General features: G+C 42.7%; 1 protein-coding gene across 5 annotated transcripts in view; it reads right to left on the minus strand.

The window, feature by feature from the left end:
- PTPRG (protein tyrosine phosphatase receptor type G) overlaps positions 1–15,230 on the minus strand; it is a 705,078-nt gene that overhangs the window by 153,429 nt on the left and 536,419 nt on the right. For all 5 annotated transcript variants that reach the window (XM_025456409.3, XM_049097815.1, XM_025456410.3 and 2 more), the window contains one exon: positions 13,744–13,810. In XM_025456409.3, the coding sequence (XP_025312194.1) occupies positions 13,744–13,810 (67 nt within the window). The remainder of the gene's footprint in view (positions 1–13,743; positions 13,811–15,230) is intronic.

Here is a 15,230-nt window from a genome sequence, read left to right on the forward strand (position 1 = left end):
CATTTTCTTTTCTTTTCTTTTTTAAATTTAAATTCAGTTTGCCAACAGCTAGTATAACACCCAGCGTTCATCACATCATGTGCCCTTCTTGGTGCACATCACTCTATCCACCCCCCAACCACCTCCCCTTCCGCAACACTTTGTTTGTTCCCCAGAGTCAGGAGTCTCTCATGGTTTGTCTTCCAGACTCCTCACCATGGCCATGGGGCCCTACATGATCTGTTTACCTCTGCAGCCCTTCTGCTCTCACCCTTGCTGACCACCCACCTGTCTCATCACCTTCCTGTTCCCTCTGCCTAGAATGTTCTTCCCCATCACCACTCCATACAGGAGATTCCTTTTCACCCTGCTGGGCTCAGTTCAAATGTCATCTCCTGGGGATCCCTGGGTGGCTTGGCAGTTTAGCGCCTGCCTTCGGCCCAGGGCATGATCCTGGAGTCCTGGGATCGAGTCCCACGTTGGGCTCCCTGCATGGAGCCTGCTTCTGCCTCTGCCTGTGTCTCTGCCTCTCTCTCTCTCTCTGTGTGTCTCTCATGAATAAATAATTAAATAAATCTTAAAAAAAAAAAAAGTCATCTCCTGAGAGCCCATCCTGAACAGCCCATCTTCTATGTCCCTGCTGCCATTAATTCTATCACATTTACTTCATTTCCTTCCCAGTGTATGTTTATTTGTTTACTGTCTATCTCCCTCAAGAGTTTGGCAAAAACCTTGCCTTTCTCATTTACCCCATACACCCAGCAACTAAAACATGGCCTAGAACATAGTAGGTTCCTAATAGTTATGTGAAAATAGAATGAAGGAACAAACAAGCATGGTAGTTGAGGTATTTTAAGTAACCAGTAAATCCTAGATTTTGGGGCAGCCCAGGTAGCTCAGCAGTTTAGCACCGCCTTCAGCCCAGGGCCTGATCCTGGAGACCCGGGATCGAGTCCCACGTCGGGCTTCCTGCATGGAGCCTGCTTCTCCCTCTGCCTGTGTCTCTGCCTCTCTCTCTCTGTGTTTGTGTGTGTCTCATGAATAAATAAACAAAATCTTTAAAAAAAGTCCTAAGTATTGTATTTCTTTCACATCTAAGTCTCTAATGATTATAAGATGCATCATTATTTCAAACGCCACTACTAAAAGCAACACATTGCTAGTTAGACAATGATGTGATTTCAAATGTAAGATGCATCCTGACTTTAGAATTGTTAAAATATGAAATGTAAAAAACTGCAACTATGTGTGATGATGGATATTAACTAGATTTGGTGTTGGGAACATTTCACGATATATACATATATCATACCATTATGTTGTATACCTGAAACTAACATAGTGTCATGTTACAAATATATGACAAAAATATATGAAGAAATAAGAGTCACAGAATGATGACACAGGATACCGAGGTGACGTTTTCAATAAGATTCACACTAAAGAACCCCATCATATTTATGAGTCTACCAGAAGCTAGGTCAGGGCCCATTTTCTGTGACCACAGTGAAGAGCACTCATAGGACCAGGCAGCAGCACCGACTCCCAACTGTTCGTCTGCCTAGGTTCTCTAACTCAGTTAAACCTTCAATGACCTGAACCCCAAGAATGCATTCCGCATGGGATGTCCTGCACATCACCTCTTTTTACCAGTGCACATTTATGGCGTGTGAACTCAGGGTTAGTCAGGCACTGCTCCAGTTTTTCCCTAAATGAGGCTTTTCAACCTTGTGAGGTAGGTATCAACATCCTGATGAGGGCTGCTAACTTGCCCACAGTCACAGCTCTATAGACTTTTGGTGTCAGTATAGGCTGTGTAATTGGTTAATAGCGGTCTCTTAAGGTTAGCAGGCTGGAGGCTCTGTTACCACAAGACCGTAGCTCCTGACTATACTCCCAGTACACAACACAGTGTCTTAAAGACTAGGTCCTTCATACATGGCTGAAAAAAATTGATCAAACTAAGTCACTGAGTAACTGAAGTCAAAAGTCGCCATGGGGGCAAATCTAGCCTAGTAACCTGTTTTTGTAAATTAAGTTTTATTGGAACACAGCCACAGCTATTTGTATACATATTATCTATGCCTGCTTCTAGGTTACAACTGCGCAATTTAGTTGCTGCAGCAGAGAATATATGACCAACCATGCCTAAAATATTTGCTATTGATCCCTTTACAGAGAAAGCTTGCTGACCTCATTCCTATACGACGAGCAGGACATTTAAAAGCAATGGCAAAAATGGGATGGCAACAAGCCATCCCATCTGAGAATGAATGGGGCAAACTACATGGGGTTGTAGAGATATGGACCTTATTTCTGCTTCTGAAATATTCTCGACCAGTGGGTAGAGATTTAAAATCCTACTCCCTGGCTTTTCCTACAGGCACAGTCCAGAGAAAATCTGAGAGGCCCATATAATGAGATGAATAGCTAGTGTTATTTCAGGTTCTGAGTAAAGGCAGCTTGATTAGGAAAGAGCCTATCATGATTAAACAGATTCTTCTAAGCACCCAGAGAGGCACTACAAGGTCATGGAACAGCCACACCACCCTGGTTCAAAAACATCTAGGCTCTTTGAGTTTACTGGTACTCTCAGTTGGTCAAATGTGGCATCTTGATTTAACAGTTGACATTTGAATGAAACATACGTTGTCATTAATATTCCAGAGAAACACAAAGAGCAGAGACTTGTCGACAATTAAGGAAATGAACATGACAGTTACATTATACAGATTCATATAGTGACAAAAACCCAGATTGTCACTGAACAATTCCACTGCTTGCCTCTCTCCCTTACACAGTGGCCATAACTGACAGGGTATGTACCTTCTATTAACCTCCTTCTGATGCTCAATCAATGACCTAATTCACAGAGGAGAAACTGAGGCTCACAAAAATGAAGTGGATTTTGTCAATATTCAGGAAGTTAGTCCATGCTGGAAGCAGAAACTGGCCCAGAAGAGCTGGCAAGAGAATGGATTTCATAATCTAACATAACTGGGTTCAAATTACTGTCTCACTCTATGAGCTGGGACAAATTATCCAAGCTCTCTGAATCTCAGTTTACCATCTGTGACTGGCTAGGATTACTTAAGATTATACATCCAGAACGTCTGGGCAGGGCTAGGTCCACAGCCAGGCGTTAACAGATGAGAGGCTACTGCTTCTTCCTTTCTCACACTTTCTGATTCCTGGCCCATGACCCTTCTCCCTGATTTCAAAGGGAATGGCTACTCCAAACGACTTTGTGACAATTGTCTTTCTCATTTCATTTTATTTTGTGTGACTCAACTAACTCAAGTGTTTCAATACCCAGGTAGCGACGGCAGCAGCACTCACAGGTCCACAATCATTTCCTGTCACCACATGGCCTCCTCCAGACTCATGGCAACAAGTAAGAACAGTAACAGAGATGGTAGTGGTGAAGGTGGTAGCGACAGCAGCCAATGCTGAGTGTTGACCATGTGCTAGGCACAAGTATTCACACCAAGAGCCTGTGCTCTGGGACACTATACCACAGTGCCTCTCTCACACCAAGGTGACATCTGTACAGCAAGGTGAGAAAATCACACAAAGTAGCCTCCTGGTACTTTAGCGAGCACCCTTTCAGTAGAGGACAGGAGACAGTTTAATCTCTCTCTTTGCTCTGCACATCACATTGATACAATCGGGAGAAGGGCATTTCCTCAGGCTCCCGTGATCCTCTTCAAATGATCAAATAGTGACAAAGAAGGCTGGCCAAATGACAACTAGCCTCAAATTCAAATCCGACCTAGAGGGTATCACTTTTGAAGTTATTTTCTGTCTTAACATTATTGTTCACGACACTATGGGTGATAAAACAGGAGCCACACAGCATCCCATTTCCTGGCTTTGGCTAAGAAAAGAAATGCAAATGGCTCACATCTATAGCGGTGGTTATGACACACCGAAGTCCAGGAAACTGTGGAAATGGCTTAAGTGTGCCTGTTTCTCGAAGATTTTGAGATCAAAAGTGTTCAGATAAGCATCTGCCCTTCCTGGATCCATAACAGATGTGAGCCAATTAACCAAGACCAGGGTACTGGATATTTATAGCACACTTCAGGAAAGTTCTATGTAATTAAATGCCGGAAACATAAACTTCAAATGGGAAATTTTGTTGCGTGGTACGATGTTCAAGACTATCAGTGGGCTGCTCGATAACATAGCATTGGGCTTCCCATTCAAAAGGGAGAAAACTTTCTTTAAGGTCAACATTAAAACAGAACCCTCATTAATTTGGTTGAAAAACATTTGGACTGGTTGGTGATTGGGGCAAAATCAAAAGTGAAGGGCAGCCCGGGTGGCTCAGCGGTTTAGCGCCACCTTCAGCCCAGGGCCTGATCCTGGAGACCCTGGATTGAGTCCTGCTTCAGGCTCCCTGCATGGAGCCTGCTTCTCCCTCTGCCTGTGTCTCTGCCCCACCCCCTCTGTCTCTCATAAATAATAAATAAATAAAATATTAAAAAAAATCAAAAGTGAAGCCCATCTCTAAAGTCTGTCAAATGGTAGTTAAGTAATGGCCCGAATAGGTATTTACATGGTCCCAACATGAGCCAGCCACTGGGAGAAGGCAACTCTATTAGCAGAGCTCCCGAAATTGCTACCACTTAGTTAAGGCAGAGTTTGACAAACTTTTTCTGTAAAGGGCCAGAGGGTAAGCATTTAAGGCTTTGCAGGCCAGACTGTAGCTCTGTTACAGCTACTCAATTCTGCTGCTGTGGTGCAGAAGCTGTCATAGACAATATGTCAACAAATGAGTGTGGCTGTGTTCCAATAAAACTTTATTTACAAAAGTCGGCAGCGGGCCAGATTTGGCTCACAGATTGCACTTGCTGGAGGCCAATTTAGAGTACAGTGGACTCGTGCCAGGCACCCTTCGCTCTCAGTTCTTTCCCTATTCTAATACGTCTAGCATTAATACATACTTTTCTTATCCTCATCTAACAAAGCACAACCGCAGGGACAGAGGGATGCAAGAATTTGTGGAGGATCACACAGCACCCAGGCTGGAGAGCCATGATTTGAAACCAAGATAGCCTCAACTCAGAAGCACTGTTCCATAATCCAGTGTTCCTCAGGGCCACATTAGAAGTGAAAAGGAACCAATTCCATTTCTTTAAAAATATCCTGTAACCCACACTTTTCAGAAAACTCATTCCAAAGTTCTAATTGCTTATTCGTAGGAACACATGAGATTACTTTTGCAGGTGAAGAATATTAATCTTTTTAATTCTCAGCACCAAGAATGGGAAGGCAAAAAAAATAAAAGGTTTCTCATGATATTAAAATTTCCTGAAAGGCAGGGGAAATCTTGTTCATCATTTTATTTTTTTATTTTTGTTTTTGTAAATTTTTTTTAATTTATTTTTTATTGGTGTTCAATTTACTAACATACAGAATAACCCCCAGTGCCCGTCACCCATTCACTCCCACCCCCCGCCCTCCTCCCCTTCTACCACCCCTAGTTCGTTTCCCAGAGTTAGCAGTCTTTACGTTCTGTCTCCCTTTCTGATATAGTTTTTTGTAAATTTTTTTTATTGGAGTTTGATTTGCCAACATATAGTCTAACACCCAGCACTCATCCCATCAAGTGCCCATCACCCTATCACCCCATCCCTCCACCACTCTAGAAAACTGTGCTTAGGTTCCTTAAAGAGTTGTTTATCATTTTACCCTCAACACCTTGACTAGCACTTATTAGGACCTCCATGGACAGGACAACAGATAGACTCTATGATTATAGAAGCTTAAAGTTCACATCGACAAAACAGGTAAGAACCTCTCAAACCCTATCAATGCACCTCTGCCCCATTATCTTGCTGCTGGATTGTAATGACACAGACTATTTCTGCCTAACAGTTTAATTTTCCCCCAAAGTCCCTCATTCTGGGATTTGTCCTTTTCTTGCAAAGTCCATGCAAGATACTTTACAGGAACTTGAGCCATTGAGAGCCACTGAGCCGCAGACAGAAAAAATGATGTCAAGATCTTAGGCCCAGGGGATAATCCCAATAGTGTGGAGGAATGATGACAGAGTAGGGTCCTGTGAAGTATTTTTCTTCATTTCTTCATTTTTCTGCCTTTGAGAGTTGATGTGATGAACCTCAATCAAGGCTGGAAGAGGCAGGTGGTACCCCTGGTGGAAAATAGAGCAGGAGATGGTCTGGGAGTAACAAGAGCCAGTCTTAAGTCATGAAGACCTTGGTTCAGGCCCCCCAGCCAATGCTCCCTTTGCTTGCTTTTCTATGTGACAGGGGACATGATAGCTGTGTCTCAGAATTCAGTGGTACCTATCGGACTAATTAGACCCTTGTCTGGTTGGAGCGTTCCAACCAGAGCCAGCATGTTCTGGAACGCAGAGCCAGAACATTCCAGAACATAGCAGTGGGAAGCCTTTGCTTTTAGACCTGAGGCCTGATGCCTCATCCTCTTTGTTTCCAATTTCTTTTTTGTGAATTCCAAAGGGAGTTATAGACTCCCAAAGTCCTCTCATTTTTTTAAGCTTTTATTTATTTATCCATGAGAGACACAGAGAGAAAGAGAGACAGAGAGAGAGAGAGAGAGAGGCAGAGACACAGGCAGAGAAGGAGAAGCAGGCTCCATGCAGGGAGCCTGAAGCAGGACTTGATCCCAGGCTCCAGGATCAGGCCCTGGGCCGAAGGCAGGCACTAAACCGATGAGCCACCCGGGCTGCCCCCAAAGTCATCTCTTAATGATAGACTCGCAAGGCAGCCACAGTTCTTTAGCCTGCAATAAATTTGTAGAGTCACAAACAGCCTGTCAGGGGTACGTGCGGTGAAAGTTTTTAAGAAAGGGCTCTAGCTCCCTCTCTTTGCTTGTCGTAAGGCCACTTGGAACTTGATGTGACCCAGAGGGAATCACTGTCGGAAACTCTTACTTTCTAAGGCTAATGACTGTCTTCTTTGTGAAATTTCATACACATGCAGAAAGGTGCACACAACATAAAGATACTGTTGACAAATAATCCTGAAGTGAACCCTGGAGAGACCAGGGCAGGAGAAGCCCTTGCCATGCTCCCTGGGCTGGTGCTTCCTCACTTTCCCATCCTGCCTCAAGAAGTGACTATCACACCTCTTTTTAAAAAAGTAATAATTGCTTGCTTGGCTTTTCCCTTAGCGTTACCACCTACACGTGCACCCTGAAACAATATAGGCTGGGTTTCCTCATGTTTTGAATTTTATGTTGAGGAATACACTAAACCTTCTCCAGACCCTTGCTCTACTTGGTGCTTCTCACATGTGCTCAGGCACAAGATGCCAGCCCCTTCCATCTGAGTAGAATATTCTATTATAGGCCTGCATTGTGTTTACTTAGCTTGCTGACGACAGGCATGTAGGGCATTTCTAGGTTCGGGCAGTTAGGGAAAACCATGCCACTGACATTCTCGTTCACATCTCATGGTACACTTTCATCTATGTTCTCTAGGGGTCATACGCAGGGGGTGGCATACTGAAGCAACCTGGCTGTGGCTCCAGAAAAGTATAAGAGTTCCTGGCATTCTTAGCCTTGCCAACGCTGGACTCTGTCAGGATTTTTAATATGTGACTATGTGGTGCACACTGCCAATGATTTTGAGCTCTGTGAATGTATTATCATGGGGAAGTCAATGTATAATATACATGGGCTATTCTTTCATTTACAAACAGTCAAATGCACAAATCTAAGGGGATGGTGTGGTGAATTTTTATATTATAACCATGCAATCATCCTCCTGATCAAGATTCATCCAAGAAAATTCCCTGTTTCTTCTCATTTATTATACCCCTCCACTGCATTATTTGGCTTTTATCACCAAAGACTAGTTTTGTCTGTTCTTGAGCTTTACAGAAATGGAACCATGCAATATGTGCTCTTCTGTTGTCATGTAAATCAACTAGCTCATTATTTTTAATCGCTGCATAATGTTCGCTGTCTGGCCATACTACAACTTGCATATCTAGGCTCCCGTTGGTGGACATTTGGGCTGTTTCCACTCTGGGGCTAATATAAACAAATCTCCCATTAACAAGTCTTTCTGTGGACATTTCTCTTGGGTATATACCTACATGAGGACTGGCCAGCTCAGAGGATAAGGCAGTTGTACGACTTTGGCAGAAATGGCTGCATGGCTTTCGGAAAGGCTGCCCGCCCCCCCAACCGCATCCCCAGAGCAGCTATCCTGAAGTGCCCAGGGTGCCATGCTCGGGGCTTGTTTTCTTTTTAAATAGTGTATGTGGTGAATGACATATCAGCAGTTGTAGAAGATAAATCCTATCCATTATTTTAGAATAAATTCAGATCACTTCAGGTCTGGAGTCTCATTGGGGTTATTCTTGATTATAGGACCCTCAATCCCAGCAGGTGGAATATGGAAAAAAAGAGCAAATGCAGATGCATGAGCTCCTACCACCACGTGCTTGGCCAGGTGGTCACTTATATGTGCAAATTTCCTTTATATCTTCCCTTTCTGCCGAATGCCTGGATTGAACTCTAGCTGTTCCATGACTCTGTCTATAGATTTGGTGAGTTGATGAGTATTCCAGGACAGAGGAGAAAATGGGTGTAAGACACCTCAAAAATACACCCAGTGAATAAATGAGTCAGTCGAGGAAGCTATTCCGCAAAGAAAGTTTAGATCCTGTCCCAGCCCCAGCTGCCATCACTTTAAAACTTGCAAGAACCTCGTTTTGGACCATTCTTTAATTGAAGGGTGTTTTCAGGTGATCATTTAATTGCGCTTTCACAGCTTTCTCAGAAGAACCTGAGGAGGCAGGATGGGGTGAACCATCTGGTTCTGACTGGAGTCTGACCCAATTTCTAGTAGTTCCTCTAAAGGAGAAAGGTACCGTCCTGCTCATCTAGGCAGTACATTCAGCAGAAGACAGCGGTGACAGAGGCGGGGTGGGGTGGGGGTGGGAGTGATGGGGAAAGACGACAGAGTCATAGTTCAACAACCAAGCAATCGCTACTAGCAAGTTTCTTTCCAAAAATAAAAAAAATTAGGGACTCCTGGGTGACTCAGTGGTTGAGTGTCTGTGTTTGGCTCAGATCATGATCCCGGGATCCTGAGACTGAGTCCTGCATCGGGCTCTCCCCAGGGAGCCTGCTTCTCCCTCTGCCTGTCTCTGCTTCTCTGTCTCTCATGAATAAGTAAATCTTTTAAAAAATAAAACAAAAATTAAAAAAAATTAGTCTCTCTTAGATGATTGACAAGAGGGAGTGGTCAGGATTTTGATGCATTCTGACAGGATTCTAGAATACATACACAAGCAGCCTGCTAGACTTTCTTTGGGTGGATATCATAAAAGAAGAATAGAAAAGTAGGTAATCCAAAAATGTAAAAGAAAAAAAATACTTTTTAATTGACTTAAAATATAATGTACATTTCTGAGCACTGGCCAAATGGGTGAAACTAGTAAGGGGTAGTTGCATTTCTATACTGATTCACATACAAGGTTTTTTTTTTTTCTTAAATGTGTTTTTAAAAAACAGAACTAGACTAAGTTTCTCAGAACCCATATTTCTATCAGGTGTGGCTTCCATTAAGTGCTAGTTCTTGAATACAAAAAGCACTGTAAATGAAAGAGTCAATACTGTGACTAGGATTCACAACTTCTCCCTAAATCTTTCCTTCCCGGTGGATACCGATGGGAGTGTGTAAATAAAACAGCTGATTTGATACATTTTAGTGCTTCCATCTATTGCCCAGTGGACAGACGGAACCAGAATCAATGGCAAATCACATCTCTCCATTCTATTTATATTTCTTCATGGCTCTCAACTTTGTAAAAATCACAATTTACATGGAAAAATGAACACCTAACAAACAACACTCTACGTTTGCCAAGAGATTTCTAGATATCTCTCTCCAGCAGTGAGGAAGCAATGTTGCTGAGCGCAGAGCCTCAAAGATGCTATATGCACTTCCACCACCAGGGACCTCCCTCCACAGTGGCATTGCTTGAAACCTTGACTGCTCCCTTCTAGGCCTGCACTGTCTCTATGCACTCTTTAGGTCTCAGTGGTCACTTTGCCTGAGTGGTCACTGATGCCTCCTCTATACTCCCAAATCTGGGTTAAACCTGCTGCTCCCCACTCTTTAATGCAATGACAATGCTTAACTGTATGTTCCCCGCTCTGAGACTTGATAAATGCAAGGAGGGTAGGCCTAGGTCGGCTGTGCCCTCTCTGCCTAGCTTCGTAGTACATTGGGATTAGGTACTTATGCACGAGAGGAATAAGCACTGCTTCTAAGCACCTCTGAGTATTTTAAAAGCGAAAGGACCAAGTAAAGTCCTCTTTGGAAATGGGATCAGGAAGGAAGATGTGAACTTCCATGCCAGCCAAGGGAGGTACATGCCTAAGATCAGGAAGGAAGATGTGAACTTCCATGCCAGCCAAGGGAGGTACATGCCTAAGATCTTCCTTCCAGAGACACACTGCCATGAGGAGCCTTGTTAGCTCCAGCCTACAGCAGCTATACCTTCAGTGACCACAGTGTTCTCTTGGAGGCCGGTCAAGATAGGACGTGCTAGCTGGTGACTCTGCATGTCAGGGGAACCTAACACAGGACACCTCTCACAGACAGGCTTGGCTCTGAGGTGCATCAGTGAGGTGCATCAGTCAAGACTTTGTGAGAGCTGCCTTCAGCTAGTCCTCCTAGATTCCCTCCCCACTTCAGAGATACCAGAGCTGGACTGTAGTCCCAACACTCTCCCCATGTGGCCCTGCTTCCTCTCTTTATCACTCCCTGTCAATAAATTTGCCTGCACTGAAAACCCCACCTTGCTGTCTGCCTCCCAGAGGCCCCTGTTGAACAAATGTCAAGTACCACTGGTGGGGATGACCAGATTTCTCATCGTCATTTCAGCTGAAAGAACATAGAAGATTCTTCCTATTAAAAAAACAAAAACAAAAACAAAAAAACCCAAATTCACTTAATGAGGAATTAATATTCTAGGATATGACTCCCAGAGCTGAAGAAATAAAACCAATTCTGAACTGTAACAGAAATTCATATTGATTTTTCCTTTTTACACATTTCTATCATCATTTCCAAGCCAGAGATTCTGTGAAGGGCATGATTATTTATGTCCCATCAAATTAACAGATCATTCAAATCCTTTACAGGACCTTCAACTGAAAACGCTTCTAATGCCAACAAAAGTTGTTTTAGCCATTTCAGATGTTCATTCTCTGTTGGAAGAACGACAAAAGAGATGAGTGTTATCACAATGGAAGTCGGCAACAGCCCGAGACCGGAGGGCATAGCCAGGTTTCCAAGATGTTCTCTTACTCCTTTCTCTTTCCAGTCAAAGCAAAACTCAAGTGGCCTTTGGTTTCTCCTCCTCTTCTCCCAGTTCTATATTTTGATATCTCCACTTATTTGTGGGTTTATTTGACTCATTGACTTGGCTAACATTTACTGGGCATCTGTGATTTGACATACACGCAGGGGGTCTTGGCCCCACAAAGCTGACAGTTCAGTAGGTAAAAAGTGAGTAAATAAAACACAAAGTTATTTTAGATACTTTTAAGTGGTTTGAGGAAAGGAATCTAGGATGATATGATGGAGCCATGGGCATGGGGAGCAGCTGGGGCATTTGATAGGACAGTTAAGAAAGAACTTTCTGAAGAGGCACGGATTTGAACTGAAACCTGAAATAATAAAGGGAGACACCCTTGTAATGAGCTAAGGCAAGAACTTTCCGGACAGAGGAAGCAGAAACAGCAAATGCAAAAGCTGTGAGGGATAGCCCACTGGGCAGGCTAGAGGAAATGAGAGGCGGCACCTCACCTCACCTCACCTTCCTTCCAGACACCTCCCTGTGTGTCTCTTATTCACACACAGTGGGCACACCATACTTTTGCTGTATAAATAATGAAACTCCCTTTTGCAGGGGATTTTTTTCTAGTAGGTCTCCTCTGACTTCTGCATTAGGAAGGAGTGTTGAAACCACATCCCAGGCATCTCTGTCACCCTCCCAGTGCCAGGTAAACATAGAAGAGCGTACATGTAACAGCCTCTTGGAGGGTAATTGTGGATAATGAACAAGGATAACATGATTATGCCAGCACAGAGCTCTTGAACCAAATGATGACTACACAGTGAGTTTACAGAGATTTGGGGATCTGGGAGCTAACAGAAGCCTCTGCTTATCTTTAACATATGGAATCTCCTTCAATTATCATTGTGGAAGTAAGCACACACAGATCTACTCAAATGTCATTGCTGGTGGAGTGCTTCCTCTCTGACCAAAGAATAGAGAGGTACCTGTTTTGAAGATTCTAGAACTCTCCATGATGGTTTTGTTTTAAAATAGGAAGAAAAGTCAGGGGGAAGGAAGATCTGTTCATCACTTACTCCATTTCAAACCCCAAACTCAGTCTACACTATGAACTGGGATTTCTGGGAAGAGTTTGATTAACTGAGTATCCAAGGGGATCTTTTGTGAAAAAATGCACAGCATGTTGCCCAAATACCAGCTTTCTTTGCACTTTTTAGGCTGCCTGGAGTACAAGGCAAATACTCCTATTGCCCCAAACCACCACCACCACCATACCAAAATCAAAGCACAAATGTGCAGGCAGAAACAGTTTTGACCAAGGTGCTCTGTTCCCTATAGGAACTGCCACACAACCTGCTTCCCAGTTGCGTGTGAGGGCTTTGCTTTAGAGACACAAACTGAAATTGAGAAGTCATGGACTCTTCCCTCCACAACTTCTATGCGACTGCTTTCAGCCACACTATTTTCCTACTTTTACGAGGTTTATTTTTGTTACCTGCTGCATGACTGAATGGTTCTAAGAGCAGCACAGTTAATCCCAAATCCTACTTGCCTCAACTGCATGCTGACAACTGGTTTTAGTTTCCCTGAGAGAAATGGGGCAAGATGTCTGTTAAGCTCTACAGAGTTGGCTAATGTCGAAAGACAATCCTCCCAGAAAGGTGTGAAGATGTTTTATCACAGCTGTGGAGATGAAGGGGAGATTTATTATGGTTACTAATGCTATTTTTGTCAATATCTTTGGAATTCTAATTAGATTATTAAAACTTTGCAAATCATTACATTACCTCTAAGACTCCATACCTTCCTGCAACAAGGGTACTTTTGAAATTAGAGGATTCTGATGTCATAGGTAATGATGCATTGCCGATAATAAAGTTGCAGGGAAATTCCTCCAATAAAAACCAGTTGGGAAAGACAGAACCCATTTATCTTACTTTCTTTCCCAGTTTTATGCCCGAGGATAAGACGTCTGCTACACAGAACATGGTCTAGCTTTTTCCATGCTAGTAGCTGATGATGCTTCCTCACATGCAGCAAAGTTTAATGACTTGTCACAGCTACTTAAATTTTTTTCCCCTAAATCTGAGAGGCAAATAAAGAAATTTATTAATGCAGAGATACTTGAAAGAGGAATATTTTTAAGAGAGACCTGAGACAGTGGCAGGTTCAGCGCATACCAATGGTATATCTTAGGGTGCTTTGATTTATAACATATGCATTCAAAGTGGTACCTGAAGAGAAACAAATTGCTTACTGTTAACTCAGATCCATTTGCAGGTAATAAATGGGCATGCTCTTTACCCATCAAATAATGGCTCTAATGCCCTTCAACATCAGTGGATGAGGAATGGGGGTCACCCTCTGTCCTCTGCCAGATAACCCAATTCCTTTAGGTGGAGACCTTAGCTCTTCACATACCAACAAAGAGAAACGTATGTGGCTTACTTACCATGATGTACGACGCCCTTCAACCCATGGATAATAGGATCCAGTGCAGAATTGTCCCTTGGACTGACCTACATGTAAAGGAAACATGATTGGTTAAATCTATTCTGGCATCAGACACAACAGCCTCAGTTTAATCTTCTGAAGAGAAGGGGGGGAAATAGAGGTTATCTAGCAGGCTGCATAGACCTTACACAGACCATGGCTCTCACCAACACAAAAGATTTATGACATCATAAAATCAAGTGAGGAAGTCTAAATCAAAAGAAAGAAACTTCTCAGAATACATCAGAACAAGAGGGAAATACCATAGTCCCAGGAAAATCTTAAAAAGCAACTATAAGACTTTCCTTTTCCTTTTGTTTTATTATAAGTACACCCGGATCTCCTAAAAAGTCATTGAAAGTCATCAAAGAGTAATCCATCATTGACTGAATATTTCAATACCTTCTTGTGATGTGTTTTTTTTTACTTCTCTCCTTTTTAGAAAATGGATCTGTGCCCTGCCAGCCTTTTCTCCTAAGGATCCAGTCTCCTGTGCTTTACCACATACTGTAAGAGGGATTTCTAAGACTCAAAGCAGGAGAGAACAGGACAGGAGCGGGGCTTAAAGAGCCAGTGTCTCCCAACTTTTATTTCTCTCTGGGGTTTTTAATTCCCCCAAAAGTCAAGCTTCTTACCCAATCTTTCCCTAACTTTCTGATATTACACAGCACAAATCCTCATTCTTGCCCTCTCTAGAAGGTGACAATTCCACCAGCATACTGTAATTTTGGTTTTGAGGTACTTTCTTTTAGACACATACTGACATACTTACAAATGCAATGAAATAGTGCCTAGATTTCACTCCAAAATAATCCAGGAGTGGATAGCCATTCAGAAAGTGAGCAGGGCATAGAAAGATGCAACAAGACTGGCATTCAATCATTTGTGAGTTTAAATTATGAGTATTAAATGGATCACGATATAATTTTCTCTACTTGTATGGATGGTTAACTTTTCCCAAATAGTTTTTCAAAATCCATTCTCTGTGGTCAGCATATCTCCTGAAATTTTTTCCAGGGATGATATTTAATTTAATCCACTACTAACATAACGAAGTTGAGATGTTGGTGAATCTTTGAGTGTGTAGCAAGACCCAACTTAATGTCCCTAGTTATTTCAGGGCCATCTTAGGTCAAAATTTTAAGATAACTGAAAATTTTCCACTTCCTTCCTCCCTTGCAAACCGTCCATTGAGTTGCTGCTCCTCAGACAATACCCATACTTCACATATTTCTTCTGCTTTTCTGCTTTAGAGTAGAAAAGTTAGAGTAACTTTTGAAAACTTAGAGTATCTCCAAGTTAGAGTAGTGGTTCTTAACAGGAGGCAGATTTTACCTATCTCCTCTACCCCATCCCAAGGACATTGGGCCGTATCTGCAGATATTGTTGGTTTTCAAAAGTAGAGTTGAAGGGGGAGGGGCTACTAGCATCACATGGGTAGAGGCA

Source organism: Canis lupus, chromosome 20, assembly GCF_003254725.2.
Source record: "Canis lupus dingo isolate Sandy chromosome 20, ASM325472v2, whole genome shotgun sequence".
Classification (NCBI taxonomy): domain Eukaryota; kingdom Metazoa; phylum Chordata; class Mammalia; order Carnivora; family Canidae; genus Canis; species Canis lupus.